The sequence below is a fragment of the Ursus americanus genome, chromosome 19, assembly GCF_024610735.1.
Source record: "Ursus americanus isolate L20-20 chromosome 19, mUrsAme1.1.p, whole genome shotgun sequence".
Taxonomy (NCBI): Eukaryota; Metazoa; Chordata; class Mammalia; order Carnivora; family Ursidae; genus Ursus; species Ursus americanus.
In genome coordinates, this window is record NC_142145.1 from 26,292,203 (window position 1) to 26,310,355 (window position 18,153).

At 48.0% G+C, this 18,153-nt stretch overlaps 1 protein-coding gene across 2 annotated transcripts in view; it reads left to right on the forward strand.

Moving 5' to 3' along the window:
- Positions 1–18,153, forward strand: part of LOXHD1 (lipoxygenase homology PLAT domains 1) — a 162,930-nt gene that overhangs the window by 23,953 nt on the left and 120,824 nt on the right. For both annotated transcript variants that reach the window (XM_045790004.2, XM_087869996.1), the window contains exons 5-6: positions 11,538–11,636; positions 17,817–17,965. In XM_045790004.2, the coding sequence (XP_045645960.2) occupies positions 11,538–11,636; positions 17,817–17,965 (248 nt within the window). The remainder of the gene's footprint in view (positions 1–11,537; positions 11,637–17,816; positions 17,966–18,153) is intronic.

The window sequence follows — 18,153 nt, forward strand, 5'->3', positions numbered from 1 at the left end:
ATCAGGCAACTGGGTTATAATTTCATTACAGCCCACACTGTGCGGCACAGTGATTATCACAGAGCTCCAGATGTGCATCCAGTCTTGGCAAGACTGTGCTGGGCACAGTGCCCATGGTGCATCTGAAAAGGGGATTGGACAAGAAAGGGATTATGATGAACATTTTCGGGGCCTGTGCAAATTTCGCTGACCTGCGGTGGATTATGATGGGCCTGCCAGAGAACTGCCCAGTGCAAGAGCAAACGCAGCACTCCAGCAGCCTGGCTGATGGATGCAGAAAGCACCCATCGCGAGGGCTCTGCCAAATACACCAGGAGCCCTGACTCACTCCCACATCCAAAGGACAATACCACCGAGTAATCAGATCATTGATTTTAAAATATAGCTCGCTGGGTTAGAAAGCACAAGAGACTGTGAACCGTGAGTTCTAGGTCTGGCTTTGCCCCCCAAAATGACGAGACCTGGGGCAGATCTCAGCTCCGTTCCCATGCTCAGCTTCTTTGTCTGGAGAGTGGGTGCCCTAGGTGGTTTCTGAGGGCTTCTTAGGATTAATAGAGTGTCATAACCAAAGAGAGAAGGATGGGTCTAGGGCTAGCCTTCCTCCATGGAGCAGAGGAAACTGGCTTTTGGTGTCCTCCCTCCTGCTGTGGATACTTCTTTCTCATTTCACCCCCTCCCGCACTTAGCATTCTTCTGCATGGTGTCCATCTCCCCACCGTGAGCGCAGTCCCTGGACTCCCATTCTCTGCTGTCCAAACCTGGCTCTGCCGCTGCACTGGCTGGGTAAGCAGGAGCAGACGTCTTACGCTCTGTGCCTCTGTCTCTTCATCTGTAAAGTGGGGATAATGTTAATTCCCACTTCATAAGGTGGTTGAGCTGATTTGATGCAGGAAATGAACATATAGACTGAGTGCCCCACTGGCCCTAGAGTGAGTGCTCAGTACATGCCACCAGTATTGAGGGGGTGGTGCTTGTTACGATCCTGATGTTTCCCCTTCTTCTTCCCCTATATCCAGGCTTAGTCTGACTCTGAGATGCACAGACTCAAAACTCTGGCCTTTCAGAATCAGGTAGGACTTTGGAGCCCCTGAGGGCCAGGATCCCCTCTAGAATCCAGCAGGCTCATCTAGACAACTGGAAATAGGCTCATGACCTTGATTTCAGTAGACGCCTGCAGGGAGAACCTCTCTTCCAAACCCTTTTCCTTCTCCCTGATGTTTCCCCTTAACCCAGCTCAAATGTATCCAGAGCCCTCTGAGCTATATTTGCTGTAGATGCTGCTTGGGAGTCATTGTTCCTCCAAACCCTCTGGAGGTGGGCCTGGGCCCACGGACTCAGAGCCGTGAGGGTTTCGGGGTGGGGGGGAGCTGGGCCGGTCCTGCAGCGCTCTCCTCCTCTGAACTTCGCAGCAGCTCCCCGCCCACCCCATCTGCTCCCACCTAACATTGCAGAAAATCATCTCCGGAAAGAGTGGGAAGAAGAGAACTGTTTCCAATGAGGCCCCAGTGAGGAATATCAGAGAATTTCAGGACCGGAAGGGACCTTATCAACTCTTCCTCCATATTATAGAAGAGAAAACAGAAGCCTCAGGAAGTTAAGCCACTGGCTCTTGGTCACCCAGTGTGGGCAGAGCCAGTGCCCTGGGCTCCAGATGCCACCTTGTGCTCTTCCAATGTCATTCAGTGTTTCAATGGGCACTTTTGGGAATCTTTTATGAACCAGATCCTTTGCTCAGGGTAAATATGTACAGGTCTTTCTCTCTAGGAATTTAGAGACTAAAAAGAGAGAGAGTCAAGCCAGTAAATAATCAGTACAAAAAGATAGAATGCTCAAAATAAGGAATGACCTAGATCAATGGAAGCATAGAGGAAGGAGGAATCAGGAGGGCTTCATAGAGGAGGTGATGCCCAATTGAGACTTCACAGTTGAGAAGGGGTTTCTAGGCTTCCAAACAGAATGAGGTTTTCAAGTAGGTGTTTCTAATAACCTTTTTTTTTCCTATTTGTGGAGAGCACTTTCTCAGAGCTGCATTTCGTATGCATGAAAATTGGAATTTATAATACAGACATTGCCTTGGCAAAGATCCAGCTGTGGGTGTCCATTCCAGCCATTAGTGGCTTCCTGCTGGACCCTTCCCCTGAGCTCCAAGTGTCAGCCAGAGTGGCTCAGGGGTGCAGGGAAAGGGTTCCCACCTATGTGGGGCTGGATACCTATCTGGTGGGCCTCTGTCTTTTCTCTACCTTAGTCCAGTCCTCAACCCTCCCTCTAGCTTCCCAGCCACCCTGACCAGCAAGCTCAAAGTTTTCTGGTACCAAAGCCAGCTCGAGGGTGTAAGGGTGTCTACCAAGTGCATGAATTTTCCTTAGGTGTGTCTTACACACTGGCGGTTCTCAAGAGCTCCTTCTGGACTACAGAGGGCATGACTTATTAAAGTGTTGGCTTTAGGTAACTTCAATCTTTAGTTTTCATACAGAGAAGAAAGTATGGCTATTGTAAAAATTGTCAAAAGTACAAATAAGCAAGAAGAAGAATAAAATCTTCCATAATCCCATCACCCCAAAATGATAATAGCTAATTTTTATTGGCCATTCATTAAGTGTCATTGTTCTAATTTCTATCTATCTATCTACACAACACTGCCATGACAGATTTCTCCTTCTCCTCCTCCTCCTCCTCCTCCTCCTCCTCCTCCTCCTCCTCCTCCTCCTTCTTCTTCTTCCCATCTTACAGGTGAAGCAAACTGAGGCACAGAGAGGTTAGGTAATTTGCATAGAAGTGATGGACCAAGAGTAAACCTAGAGCCTTGAACTTAATCGCTGTGCAGGAGAGCCCTGGAAATACTGCTGTTAACATTTTGGCGAATTTCCTTCCTTTTCTTTTTTATGCATGAATGTATAAAACACTACATACTGATTAAAAGTGGTATTGTATTACAGTCAACTTTGTAACCAGGTTTTTTCACTTAATACTATGTAATAACATTGAACAGTCTTCTAAACCATTATTTTAAATGGCCGCATGGGTGAATATCATAATTCACCCCAACGATTGCCCATTTTGGATATTTTTAGGTTGTTCTCCATTTTTTGTTATTAATGATGATGTGATAGACATCTTTATAGGTCATTTATGAACACAATTATTTCCTAGTATAAATGAATTGTTATGCACAGGGATTGAATGGTTAGTTCAAGGGGTTTATAGAATGGTAAGCCTTCTGACAGGTATTACTCACCTGCCTTCCAGGAAGTCTGTGTGGTGTTCTGGTTCCTCCAGCAGTGGACCAGAAGTGCTGGTTTCCCAGCAGCGGAGTGGAGGCTGGGGTGGAGAGGGAAGAAATGGAGCCAAGATTGCTGGGGTGTGCAGGTGGAAGGGAAGGGTCTCCTGCAGAGCCCAGGAGTGGGGGCCAAGGAAGATGAGTGTCTGAGGGACATGTGGAAATGGCTCCGTGGGGCTTGGCGATGAATTGGATGAGGGCGTGAGCACAATGAGCTAAAAGGAGTGAAAGCCTACCTATTCCATACTCTTTCAGCACCTGGTAACATCAGGCTTCCATCACAGCGTCTTAGGAAAGTATACTAGCTGTCTGATTCGGCAGTGACACAAGGGACAGGGTGGTTTTTCTTGATTACCACCCAGGAGCAATGGCTAATGACAGAGTGATGTTTTCAAGTCCTTGTGTAACCAGGCCCAGCATGTGCTTGAGCACGTGTTAGGTGACAAATAAGTGGTACACGCCTGGAGAGTTCTGGAGTGGAGCACCGCGGGCCCGGCAGGTGGGCTTTAAGCTAGACCTGGCAGGGTAGGCGAAATGACAGCTGAGAGAGAACCTTCCTGCCCGGACCTCTTGAGTCCAAATCTGGGCTTCACCCTTTCTAACTGTGGGAACTTGATTAGGTTTCTTAACCTCCTGCTTCTATTGCTTTCTCAGCGAGCGGTGACCGCAATAGTAACAGGGTGAGGATTACAGGAGAAAGAGAAGTGACGGGCCCATGTCAGTCCTCAGTAAGCATCGGAGGCTCTTACTACTTTGACAAGTGCGCGTGTCTCTAGGGCGGCAAGGTTGAGGGCATTCTCGAGAAGGCAGAGAAGTTCCAGTCCCGATTGAAGAATCAGGTGAATCTGGGTGAGAGATGTGGACCTCCAGACCGGAGGGAAGGAAGAGGAAACCTTTTGCGGGCAGCAAGGGGGGAGGTGGCCCCGAGTCTCTGGACCTGGGAGGATGTTCACCGCTCGGTGGCTGTGACCCAGCTCCCCGTGCTGGATCCTCGGGGGTCCGCGGACGCTCCTCCCCGCACCCGCGCAGGCCCGAGGAGTCAGGGGCCTTCCGTGACTGGGGGAGAACATTCCGCTCGCCCCCAGCCCCAGGGCAGCCCCGCCGTTGTCTCTCGCTCGGTTCCGTGTCCTCCTCCGCGGCGCCCGTGAGTTCTCGTTTCCGCGGCGTCTGGCTCCGGCCGAGCGGAAGTGATGGGTGCCAGGGAGCCGCTGTGGACTCGGGTCGGTGTGGGCAGAAGTCAAGTCCGGCCAGCCCCCGGCCACCCCTCGCCACCGCTCACCCGCCCGGGGGAATGCAGCCGCGTTCTAACCACGCAGGACCTGAGAATGCGCGAGGCTGGGGAAAGAGACACCGTGCGTCGATTCAGCAGCCCTTCATTCATGATTCCCTGCTTCCTAAAAAAGCCCGGGCCACGTGAGCTGCTGGGAGGCTCAGATCACGTTGGGTGTGGGATGGTCCCTTCCTTGGCAAGCGCGACCGAGGCTTCATTTCCGGGCATTTGCTTGACTTCTGTCACTGGGAACGTGACGAGCAGCTCAGCCCAGCTCAGCACCCAGATCTGGGGGATCCGGCCCACTCATGGCTGCGCCTGCTCCCCGCTCCCCCCCCCCCCCGGGTGGCTCGCTCAGATGTGTCCTGTCGCTGCTGTGTGCTGACTGTTCCAGACAGAGCGCAGGCGAGGCTGTGGGGGTGGCTGGCGCACCAGGCGCAGGCGGCAGCTCGGGCTTGCCAGTGCCTGCCTTTTCTGGAAGCCCACACAGGCAGCTTCCGGTTGGCCCACAGGGGACACGGTTCCTGTTTGGAGGGAGCAAGGCTGTGTGCCTCTGCCATGCGGGCTGCAGAGGAAAGAGAGGGCAAGGCTTGGCTGGGGGATCCCCTGGGCAGGGCAAGCAGGGCACAGACAACCCTATGCTGTGGCCTTGAGGTGGCCACCTGTCTTTAGGCTGCAATTAATGGCATCCCTGCAGTACCCCAACTCAGTTCTGTTTGGCTCTGGAAGGTATCCTGCGATCAGCTTAATCTCTGGTCTATTTCCCTTATTGTGTACTGTCCAGATCAATGCTCAAACTACTTTGGCTTCTTGGAGCTCTCACTGACCTTCAGGGAAGGGCAGCCACTCTCTGAAAGGTGGTGTTGCTGGGTTCAGATATGCAAGTTGTGCACTGCACAACTGAGACTATGTAAGGAGACACTTTTCACATCATAGAGATTGTAGGTTTATGTATTTATTATGACAATTATCCAACAGATGGCAGTAAAGTGTCTTGAGGAAGGAAGCCTTTTTCTAATTTGTAGAAAGGCACCCTATGAGCTAATGGTTACCCACTAAAAGAACAGAGAGAAATCAGTTCAAGGGAGAACGTTATAACATTGATTAAACCACAGACCAACCCTAGAACTGTCTTGGGCAACCATTCCTGCGATCCATCACTAGGCCCTATGGGTCCCATGCTTGCTCAGGAAGGACAGTGAACTCGCTAGCCCCTCCTCCAACCTGACCTTCCCCTCTCCTCCCATCTCTGCTCCTTGTTCACTGTCTGCCAGGCGAGGAGCTGAAGGCACGATGCCTGAGGTTACAGAACTGATGTTGCCATCTTTCCCCACCTTCAGGAAACCCCAGCCCAGGCCCCCATTCTCCACTGCACTGCCCAGTCCCCCAGCATTGTGGGGCAGGGAAAGCTGGCCTTCCCTACCCACACTGGGCACAGGATATGTTCCTTCTCACCCCCTGCAGCCCGACAGAAAAAGGGCAACAGTTCCCCAGTCTTCAGAGCCTTGAGCTGCTTAAGCTAATGATTAGAGGGTGCCGTGATCACCCTGCGACCGGCAGCTGGCCACCCCTGCACCTAGCAGTTCCGCTCCCCTTCCAGGCCAGCGAGCAGAGAGTTGCCTGCCATCCCCTGCCTAGAAACAGAACAGTGCCCGAAAGCACAAGACGGCTTGGGGCAGCGGGTGACCGACGACGTACAGACTGGGGGCCGACTAGGTGTAGTTTTCTCAGGACCTGGGGCTAACAAACATTTTTACACTTTTTTAAGGGTTGTCAAGAAATTAGACAAGAACAATATCTGAGGAAAGTTGTATGAAGTTCAAATGTCCGTGTGCATAGTTTATTGGCACATGGCCACGCCCATTTGCTTACGTAGTTCGACGCCGCGCGGCCTCTTCCGCTTATCCGCGGTTCCGTGTGCGCGGTTTCAGAAGGTCAGCCCGCCTCCCGCGCACAGGCTCCGCTTGCTGACCAGTGATCGGGATCGGAAGGCGCGTAGGAGCTTAACTGCGTCCCGGAGCCTGCGTCATTCTCTTCACATGGTCATCACGCAGGCATTTGTCCTCTCCCATCGTCTCCAGCGGGGTGAGTCCAGGACGGGAGGGAATTTTGAGAGAGGGAGACCACGTTCCCACCGCTTTTATTACAGCGTATTATTGCCAGTGTAACATCATGAATTATGTTGGTAATCCCTTACTGGGCCTAATTTGGAAGTTAAACTGTATCACAGTATGTCTGTGTAGGAAAAAGCCTAGCTTCTGTAGGGTTCGGTATTCTCCAGGGTCGCAGGCATCCCTTGGGGGTCTCGGCCCTAGCCCCGCAAGTAAGGGGGGCAGGGGGGGAACTACCGTATTGCGCATGGTCGTTTCCATGATACCGCTTCAGAGTCCAGTGCCTGCAATAGAGACCAGGTGGCCTGCGAGGCCTGAAATATTTCCTATGTGGTACTTTACGGACAAAATTTGCCTATTCCTGGCATAGAGAATGAGAGGCCATGGCGCATTCTAGAAAGAGCCCTGACTTCAGAGACGAGAGCCCTGGCTTTGAGCCCCTGTTGCATTATTTAGCAGCTGTTTGTCCCCGGGCAAGCCTCCTTGCCCCCTGAGCCTCCGTTTCCCCATCTGTAAATGAGAACGTCAATAGTATCTGTCCTGCCTGTATCATGTGGCCATTGTATGGTTCAGGTGACATCAAGGACATGCAGGGGCCTCGTGAGCTGCAAGGCCTGGGTGACCGTTTAGTATTATTTGCTCTAGAAGGTCGGCCAGCCCCAGCCACCCTCTTTGAACTCTTTGCTCTCATCTGCTTTCTCCAGCCCCCCTTATTCCCTTCTGGCCTCTGGGGCAGGGATTTTTCTGGCCTGGGACCTTCCCCTCTGGCCGGTCCTTTCACCAGGAAGGCAGCCACATTTCACCTATGGGCCTTTTGCTCTCACATGGATCACCAGATCACAGGGGTGAACTCAACATATATAAACCCACTTGTGACCAGAATGGCAACTTTGTGCTCATTGAAATTCTGATCACGGGAAACTGGGGGGACTGTCATGACCACTTGGGAGGAAGGCCTGATGCACTGTGCTGACAGTCTGCCAGCCATGAGAGAATGAGGCTCTGCTTTTATCCTGTCTTGCTCTTTCAACAATATATGCACTTAATCACAATTTAGGGTTGGCGCGGGGCCCTAGGGCTTGTTTGGAAACGGCAAATCAGATAGGATGGGGTTCTGCTTGGAGAGGAAATGTGGAAGAAGAGCAGGGAGAACAGTAATATAAGAAGCCTCATTGTCCATCTTCGGGGCCTTTTAGAGAGCAGTTTTGTGAGGTATGCCTGCCCATCCTGCTGCTGCTCTCAGCCCCTCCTCAGTGTGATGGGAGGTCATGCGGCACACGAGGGTCCTGCTTCTCACCCAGCCAACTACATGAGGACCCAGGGCCCCATCTTTCCATAGAGAGTTCTGCAGAGGTCAGAGAACAGTCCAGCCTTATTCCAGAACTGACTTTCTCCTGCATTCAGTTCGTTTGATTTTCTGACCCCATGGCTTAGGCCCCTTGTCCACCTCAGCTGGAAAGTTCTGGAAGCTCCTTCCACTCCTGTCTCCTACGTTGCCTCATTTCAGCCCTGATACCTGCTTCGCTGGACTTTCCTGGGACGGGGGTGCTATGTGTTCCCAAAGCCCTGCATGGGCTTCTGCTCCCCAGGCCTGCCTGCATGGCCTCAGGCACCTCCCTTTCTCTGAGAGGCCCCCCTCCATCTCTTGGCTTCCCTTTCTTGTCTGCAGGCTGCCTTTCCTGGTCAGATGTCATGGAATTGCAGACTGAAAAGGACCCTTAGTGTTCTCACATTCTCTCACCTCTGGCATTTTCTTTACAGCCTCCCTGACAGATGGCTCTCCACCAATGTGCTTGTCACAAAGTGACGGCTTAGATGTCTCTAGGGATGGGAAACTCACTTCCCCCAAGGGCATCCCATGCCTTTGTTGGATAGCCCTAGCTGCTAGAAAACGTTTCTTTTGGTGAGCTAAAATATCCTTCTTTATAATTCAAGTGCTAAGTCCAATTCTGCCTTCTGGAATGAGGCAGAATGTCTGCTGCTCCTTCCCCAAGGGCTCCCCAGCCCCCCTCATCCTTTCTTCCTGCTGCACCGTGCCCAGTTCTTTCTGGAGTTCTTTTGCCCTCTCTGACTGACTGATGCTCAGCAGTGGCCTTTAGGGCGTCCCCAGCCCCCACCTCATCCTGGCATCACCAGCCAAGGGGGCCCTGGGCATCTTGTCACCCTGCAGAGGGGACTTGCCTCTGTGTGAAGTAAGGCCCAGCCTGGAGCTGAGAAAGGATGTGAACCAAAATGAAGGGTTCTCAGAGGAGGAGAGGACAGCCTGTGGCCAGAGGCCTCTGCGACTTGGAAAGTGATCAGGAGCAGGGGCAGCTGGACTGGCCAGGGCCCTCCTGGTCCTTCACAGCCATGCCTTAGGATCTTCGGGGAGGGAGGGGGTGGCAGCCCCCCTGCTCGGCAAGCTCCCCTGGTATAGCCTGAATGTGGCTCCAACGTCAAGCCACTGACCTAGGCGTTCTTCTGAAGACCCTAGTCTGTCTCCCATCTCAGAGGGGTCTTCATGGGGAAGAAAGTGGGGTGGGAATCTGGGAGCTCTTTGTTTGGGGACAAGAATTGGAGGGTCTTCCCTCTCTTGTGATGGATCTCATCGAGTGAGTTTCTAGGAGAGAATTGCTCCCTCCTGGCTCAGGGTCTCAGAAGGTTAAAGATCAGCCTTCAGGGCTGCGTATATGTGGGGGGGGGACCTCTCTGGGTGCCCTGCAACATTCTGCATCAGGTCATCTCTAGATGGCAGCTGCTGGGCAGGATTCAAGATAGGGACTGGGTGAAATTGAGTTTTCGCCTTATCTCGCCCGCCTTACTCCTTTGCCCTGAGTGACCTCCCTGGGACTTTGAGCTTTAGGAAATGTGAATCAGGTTACTTTTGGACATACTTAGTGAGACTCTAGTCTGGGCCCAGCACTGTGCTGGGGCTGTTTGGGGGGGGGGCTATACATGAGAAGGAGGTCCTGCCCCAGACTTTTTTTTATTCTTGAAGAACTTGGAAGCCTCACCTGCAGGAAACAGCAAACCGCTCGAGGCAATAGGTGATGAGCTTGGAAATCATTGACACAGATGACATGGCAGAGCAGGGATGCAGAGGAGAAAGCCCCTGGGGGCTGGGACATCAGCAAAGGCCTGAGGGGGGGGGGCAGAGGGCCTGGAACTCTGGGCCTCAATTAAAATAGTTCCCATTTATTTTTATTGAGGTATAATTGACATAAAACATTGTATTAGTTTCGGGTTTACAACATAATGATGTGGTGTGTGTATATATTGAGAAATGAGCATCACAAAAAGTCTGGTTAACATCGATCGCCATACAGAATTACACATTTTTTTCTTGTGATGAGAACTTTTACGATCTATTCTGTCAGCACCTTTTAGACAGGCAACGCAGTATTATTAACCGTAGTTGCCATGCCGTACGTTACAGGTCATGACTTATTTGTCTTATAACCGAAGTTTGTACCTTTCGACCCCCTTCACCCATTTCGTACATCCCCTCTACCCCACTCCTGGCAACCACCAGTCTGGTCTCTGTATCTGTGTTTTGTTTTGCTTTCGGGGTTGTTAGGGGTGTTTCTAGGTTTTCGTTGTTGTTCCTTGTTTTCTGGATTCCACATGATCAGTGGACTCATGCCTTCTGTCTTTCTGTGACTGGCCTATTTCAGTTAGCATAATGCCCTCAAGGTCCATCCATGTTACTGCAAATGTCAAGACTCCCTTCTTTCTTCGTGGCTGAACAATATTCCAGTGTGTGTGTGTGTGTGTGTGTGTGTGTGTGTGTGTACTTCTTTATTCTTCCATTGATGGACACTTAGTTTGTTTCCATGTCTTGGCTTTTGTAAATAATGCTGCAGTAAACACGGGGGGTACAGATACCTTTTTGAGTTAGTGAAACACCTCTAATTTTTATGAACTTCACATATCGGGCATAAGAAATCTGAACAAAATTCTCCTACATAAAAAATAAAAAGTCACTGAAAGAAGGGGAAAGGGAAGGGAAAATCGCCTCAGCCCTTGGAATTGTTAGCACCCAAACAAAGTGTAGAGGAGTCTTCCTTCCTGCACCACACAGCAACCCGTGTCCCTTGCTCCCCACTCTAAGCCAGGCTCCAGCTGGGGAGACCTGGGCAGAGCTCAGCCTGTTGTCTAGTTGACATTCAGCCCCATCCCCCCACGAGGCCATGGCCAGGGCTGAGGCATTTGGGGGTTACAGTGCATGGGGTTCCACGAATGGGGGAAAGAAAGAGGAAACAATACAGACCTTTAAGTGAGGTAACCACTGAGCACACATATTTGCTGGCACCTCTAGTCTTTGCATTGGTTATGGTCCTGACAATTTACATATAAGTTTGATTTTCATTTGCAGATTATATTTTCCCTAGTGAATTTTTACACTGTGGCTAGGTGTGGAGAACAGATTGGAGAGGGCAGAGTAGATGTGCAGTGGGCCCAGTAAGAAGCACTTCAATATCCAGGGGAGATCGGCTGGTGGTCTGGTTCAGTGTGGCATCTGGATTGGGGCTGATTCATGCATCCCAAGGCAGCGTGTTAGCAGAGGAAAACAGAAGTCCCCTCTACCGGGTTTATGCTGTGCACACCATTTAGCAATGACCGTTTGACTTTTCTTTTCAGCATTATTGAGATGTAACTGACATGTAGCAATGTGTGAGTTTAAGGTGTGCGGTGTGTTGACTTGATACACGTATATACTGGCAATGACCGTTTGGAACCAATGTCAGGCAGCTTGTTTCTTGCTGTGTTCTTGACGGCAATGGTGACACCTCGGGCTCTGCGGGAGGGAAGGGTAGGTGGTGTGGTAGCTACCTTGGGGCCTTTTTCTTCTCTCTTCAGGATCCTGATGAGCTGAGGCTTTCTCTGTCCTCATTTCCAGGTAACAAGTATGAAGTCAAGGTGTATACCGGTGATGTCATCAGTGCGGGGACCGATGCGGACGTCTTCATCAATATCTTTGGAGAGTATGGAGACACAGGTAATGGATTTGAAATCCTTTCTTCCCAAGCTGTGCCCAGTTCTGCTTCTTAGGTGGACTGATCCCCCGCCCCCATGCCTGGCAGAGGAAGGCAGCTCCAGTCTCCTCTGGTGACAGCAATTCTGCTTGTGGGGCGGTTTTTCATGGCCTTCCCTGGGCAGCAAGGTGCCCATCTTGTAAAATGTAGGTGTGTGATGTGTTTTCAGAGTAAGGTGTTCTTGGGTTTGGGGTCTATTTAAAATTGTCCTTCGTCCTAGACTATGAACAGACCCAAGCTTTGTATCACCAAAGAACTCATTGTCAGTTTATCTCCGTAAGCTCCATGGCCATCTCGCGTTATATTTAGAATGTGGCTGGGCATGGCCTGATTCAGTGCAGCGATTTGATGCAGAGTAGAATGGGGCCAGGCATAGATAATTAGACTCGTCTTCAAAGATGTAGCAAGAACTGAGGACACAAGCATGGCCGCAAGCGTTGGGAGGACATTCAGACCAGTAGAACTGAGACAGGTGGTTCTCGCCAGCTTCTTCCAAGTTAATGAAATAATATAGGAGTCAGAAAAGCTACTGAGATATGAATTTTGGATGCAATATATTAAAGAATTCAAAATTCATTGCTGAGCTTAAGAACAAAAGAGAACTCTCCAGTGCCAGAAATGAAGAGGGAACTCAAAACCAAAGTATTAGCTGTGAATCGGTGCTGTGGCTCTTGGAAGGAGGAGCTCTCATGTTCGACAATCTACAAAATAGGTTTTCATACCAATTTGGGGTCAGAAAAATAAGATTTTGTCCTGCATGAAGCAAGATAGACAAGACTAGAACTGCGTGGAAAGCCAGGAGCCCCAAAGGTTCACAGGAACATCTTCAGTGAAAAATCAGCCCAGGAAAAAGTCGTTCATCAGTACAATAACCTTATCTCTCCAAGGGCTCTAGATTAAACAGTTGTTGAGAAATTGATGCCTTCTGCTCACACTCATGTGGGCTTGATGTCTGATTTTACACTACAAGTGTGATTTGGGGACCACCCCCCTCCCCAAGCACAGAAAATTGGTTCCACGACAGTAATACCTTTGGTGCTTGCAGACGCATTAGCAAGACTGCATGAGATTCCTGAAGATAAGGTACTGGGGATGAGGACATACTCCACCACGACTAAACATCAGGATACAACAGACAATGAGAGTAAATGCTCAAAAATTTCAGATAATAGAGTAATCTGAGAAAAGCTATAGTTTAAAGATGTTTAAATGGACTACAGACATGAACAAAACAAATGAAGAAAACAAGGCACCATGAAAAGTATAGAAAACAAATATAGAAAATGCAAGTATAGTTACTGAGTATAAGCACTTAATGGATGTGCTAAACGACACAATTAGAAACCACTGAGTAGACACTTACAAACTGTAACACGGGGATGAGCACAATAACTCAGAGCAGAGACATGAAGAGTTGGAAAACACAAATGAGAGATCGTGATTCGTGGAGGACAGAATAAGTTCTGATAGATGGTGAGCAGGAATTCCAATAGAGAAGAGAATAGGTGAAAGGAGATATTTGAAAAGATAATGGCTGAAACTTTTTCAAAATTGAGCAAAGATAGGAATTTTCAGACTAAAGTAACAGAAGGAGTCACTGAGCAGGATAAAGGAAAACAAATCCACATTTAGATACATTGTGGTGAAACCAAAGGCAAAGAGAAGGATCTTGAAGGTAACCAGATTTGGCAGATTATCTTCTACTAAACCAATTAGATTGATGGCAAATTCCTATTGGCTACCTGTACAAGGTCATAAGTTCATGGAATAATAGCTCTAATGTTCTGAGCAGGAATATCTATCAGTCTAGAGTTCTGTGTCCAGCTAGGCTATCATTCCAGAGTGAGGGCAAAATGAATGACTTGCCATGCAAGCAGAGAGAAATAGGTTTACCACTCATAGGCCTATATACTTAAACAGCTGCAGAAGAATATACTTTAAGAAAAAGGAAATATACCCACAAGAAAGGTGAAGCAAGAAAGAAATTGAGCAAAAATATTGATATCGATGTAACAAAGCTGAGCAAGCATTGATTATAGTAAACAGTACTAATAGTGACTATCATCAGGGCATGAGAAAACATGGACCCAAAATGCTAGAACACAATAATCTTTAAGAAGGAAGGTAGATAATGAAAGTTAAAACATAATTAGGTTCTTGGTCACAGCTCATCCCGAAGTGATAGGAGAGTAGAGGTATCGATGAACTTTAGACTTCAGTGAGTCAAGTATGCATATTAAAATTGTAAGAGTAAACCGCCCAATAAGAAATGTATAGCTTCTAAACCAGTGGGGGGAATAAAAGGGAATAAATCCTCAACCCAATAGAAGGCAGGAAATGAGGAAACAGAAGGAAAGGAAAAGCATGGCGGGGTGCCTGGGTGGCACAGCGGTTAAGCGTCTGCCTTCGGCTCAGGGCGTGATCCCGACGTTCTGGGATCGAGCCCCGCATCAGGCTCCTCCACTATGAGTCTGCTTCTTCCTCTCCCACTCCCCCTGCTTGTGTTCCCTCTCTCGCTGGCTGTCTCTATCTCTGTCAAATAAATAAATAAAATCTTAAAAAAAAAAAAAAAGAAAAGAAAAAGCATGGCTAATAACAAAAAATTAAATAAATGTATAAATAATCACAATAGAAATAAACTAAACTCCTCAGTTAAAGGATAGGTATTCTCATATTAAATGAAAAGAAATAAAATGCAGCTGGAACATGGGATGCAGAAGGACTGAAAATAAACAGAATGACATGGAGTATATCAGGAGCATATCAACACGGGAGAAGGGGGTGTAGCTGTATTATTATCTGTCAAATTAAACTTTAAGGCAAAAACACTCTGTTGGAAGTAAAAATATATCAGACGAAATGACAAAAGGAAGAATTAACCTGGAAGATGTGATGATTCTGAACTGGAACGAATTTTACAGCATATTCCCAAAATACGTGAAGCAAAAAGTAACAAAATTCTTGAAGAAGTTACAGTGGAAGATTTTAATAAAACACTCTCAAATAATTGGTAAATCAAATGGGTAAAAATTGAGTATGGGTGCAGAAGATTTTAACTACACATTTAATAAGCCTGATTGACTGGAACTATGTCGATTCCTACATCCAGCTGGGAGAAGACACACATTCTTCTCAAGCACAGAATGACCACGTACTAAACCGCAAAGCAAATCTGAACAAACTGAAATTAGTCAGGGAGAGGGACACAACATTCCTTGATCGTAGTCAATAAAATTCGAAGAAACTCCCACCTCTCACCCCATTTAGAAATAAAACTTAATTTTCATAAAAAATAATAATCATCTATAAAATCCAGGAGGATTTACAAATCATGAGAACCAATTTGAGAGAAGGTTTAATAAAGGTGCTGGATACAAGATTAATTTACAAATCTTAATAAAAACAACAAGCAAATGTTTAATTTAAAAATACATGATTCACGATAGCAATTATAAGGTACCTTAGAGCTTTCTGGAAAGAATATAAATATTTGTTTGAGGATATGTAAGAATATTTAAATGGAGAAATACGTTACGGAAGGTCTCAAAGTCATTAAGAAGTCAATTTTTTTCCCCAGCTTATGCTATAAATGCAGTGCCATTTTAGTCACATTTCCGAAAGGCAATATCCCGCAGCTTAAGCTGCTAATAAAATTCCCATCCATAAAGGCTAACTATTGCGAGGACTGTTTTAAATAATGAAAATAATATTAATAAGTGGGGATATTTACCCTTGCAGATATTAAAACACCACAGATCTCTAAAAACTAAACCAGTGTGGTATTGATAGAAGGAGAAACAAATAAACCAGTGAAACAGAATAGAGTCTAGAAGCACATATAGAGGCAGCATTATAAATCAGAGAGAAAGGATGAATTATTCAATTATCAGTGTGCAAACAATTGTCCTACCATAGGAGGAAAGATAAAATCAGATCTTTTTACCTTTTGCCATACGCAAAAATAACTTCCAGATGGGCTCAAGACTTAAATGTGAACACACGACACTCTTGAGATTTTTGGAAGAAACTTGAAGACTGTCTTTTGAATTTCACCTTCAAATGGAGTTTCTTGAACACTTCACTAAAAGCACAAACAACAAAGGAAAAGATAGATAAAGTCCATGAAAACAGGAAAAACGTCTGTATGATAAAAAACACCATAGACAGAGGAAAGATGGTAAAAAAAAATCATCAAGTATATGAACAGAAAAAATTAGAGAAGGGAAAGGTCTAAGTGACCAACATATAAGGGTGTATAGATCTCTCTCCAAATATGCATATATATGTATATGTTTAATTTCTCCAAATAATCAAGAGAATGTAAATTAAGATCACAAAGAGATACCAGTGTATACATACTGAAATAAAATTTTAAAATAATTATGTGAATAATCACGTGGGGAATGGGACCCCTCATACATGGCGGGGGTCATGGCTGTGCGGCGGCCATTTTGGAGGGCAGTTTCGCAATACCTAACACGCTGAGGTGGGCCCACCCAGGACCCCCCGACTCTTTTTGTAGGTGTCTACTCGGAGCACTTGTCACAGATGTGCAGCAGAAGGCAGGGGTGAAAGAGTCCGCGCCAAGTGCTGTTCACAGTGACAAAAAACGAGGCACGACCTACATGTCCACCGGTAGAAACATGGCAGTGCTGTCTCCGTTCTTGACTGTTCCACAGCGGCTGCACAAATGAACTCAGGTTACGCGCATCAACCAGGTGATCTGAAAAGCATTAGCGTTAGCTGAAAGGAAAGTCATTTGCAGGGGGCATGTGATGATGATGATATGATGGTGAGGGGAGCCCTAGCGGCAGCCTCCATCACAAACCCAGCACTTAGCACCGGCCGGCACTTCGTGGGGACCAATTCAGTTCACTCTCACAGCGGACCCGACGCGGTGGTGCTGTTCGCATCCCTGCTGCGTGGATGATGAACCTCGGACAGAGAGAGATGCGCTGTGATGTCATTCTTGTCAATTCTAAAACATGCCAAAAAAACACAGCAGTACGTTTTCTCTATGAGGACATCCACGTGCGAGCCAAAATTCATGGAAGCGATACTGATCACTTGCGGGTGGTGTTTATTTGGGGGAGGGAGTAGGAGAGTCAGGTGGCCAGTGAGACGTTAGACCGACCTGTCATCTCTTCTTTAAAAAAGAGAAAGATCTAAGCCAATGAGGCAGAGCGTTAGCACCTGTTCTGCCTCTGAAATCTGGGGGTGGGTGTGTGGGTGTCTCAGGCTCCTTTCTGTATGTTTGCATTGTTGCAGTTCAAAATGCAGAACATTAAAGAATTAAATTCTAGAAACGAAAGCGAATGGACGGCACCCGCGTGAAGCTTAGGCGATGCTGAAAGTGTTAATAGGCCCTGTAGGCCTGGGGATATCATAACGGAATATTGCAAAGTAGTCAGAACAGGTTAGAATAGATTCTAATGATGCGCTTATCACCCGTGTGACTTCTGGCATGGTATCTGGCTTCTCTAAGCCCGTTTCTTCAGCCACAAGACAGGATTAATAATACCCCTCTTGGATTGTGGTGACAAATAGAAAAGAAAAAAATCTCTGTCGAACTGGCGTGTCTGATGGTAGCTGTCATCACTGTTTTCCAGAAAAGGAGGCAGGCCTAAGGAGGTCTGTTGGCTGTCAGGGGCCCAGCACAGGCCTGGACCAACTCCCACGGCAATGCTCCCGGTTCAGGACAAGAGGCTGGTACAAGCCAGGCAGGACCTCAGCTCTAAGGATGGGGGTGTACATGGGGTTACCAGGATGGACACTCCAGGCTAAGGCAGAAAGCAGAAACCCAGTTATGGGACCTGGGCTCAAGCCACACGCAGGGCAAGCTTCTTCCTTGACTGGAGGTTGGAGGGATTTACAGGGCCAGAGATCTCAGGGTAGAGCTATCCGTATTGACTTCTTAAAAATATTTCACATTGTCGTTAGAGTAGTTTCAGGTTCACAGCGAAATGGAGCGGAAGTACAGAAAGTACCTACATACCACCTGTCCCTGCGCCCCCCACCGCCCGCCTCCCACCTTGTTGACTTTGGAGACTACCCTCCAGCGGGCAGACCATTAAGCTTAGAAGCGGGTTTTTTCCTCCTCCTCCAGTCTACTTTGTAAGTTTCTTGCCCGTGTGTGTATACAGGGGAGCGTCGGCTGGAAAATGAGAAGGACAACTTTGAAAGGGGAGCTGAAGACAAGTTCATGCTCGATGCTCCGGATCTGGGGCAGCTGATGAAGATCAATGTCGGCCACAACAACAAGGGCGGGTCTGCAGGTTGGTTCCTGTCCAAGGTAGGTCCAGCGGCCTGTCTGTGGTCCCCGTGGCCTGGGAGGGGGCATTCTGGCTCTTAGGAGGGCATATTTCAGCCCTAGCCTCCCTCTCTTGGTCTGTCTGTCTCCACTCTTCTGCTTAAGCCTGCTGGCCAACCATGCTGCCCGACTCCCAGCCTCCCAGACCCTGCGCATGTTACCAGCTTCTA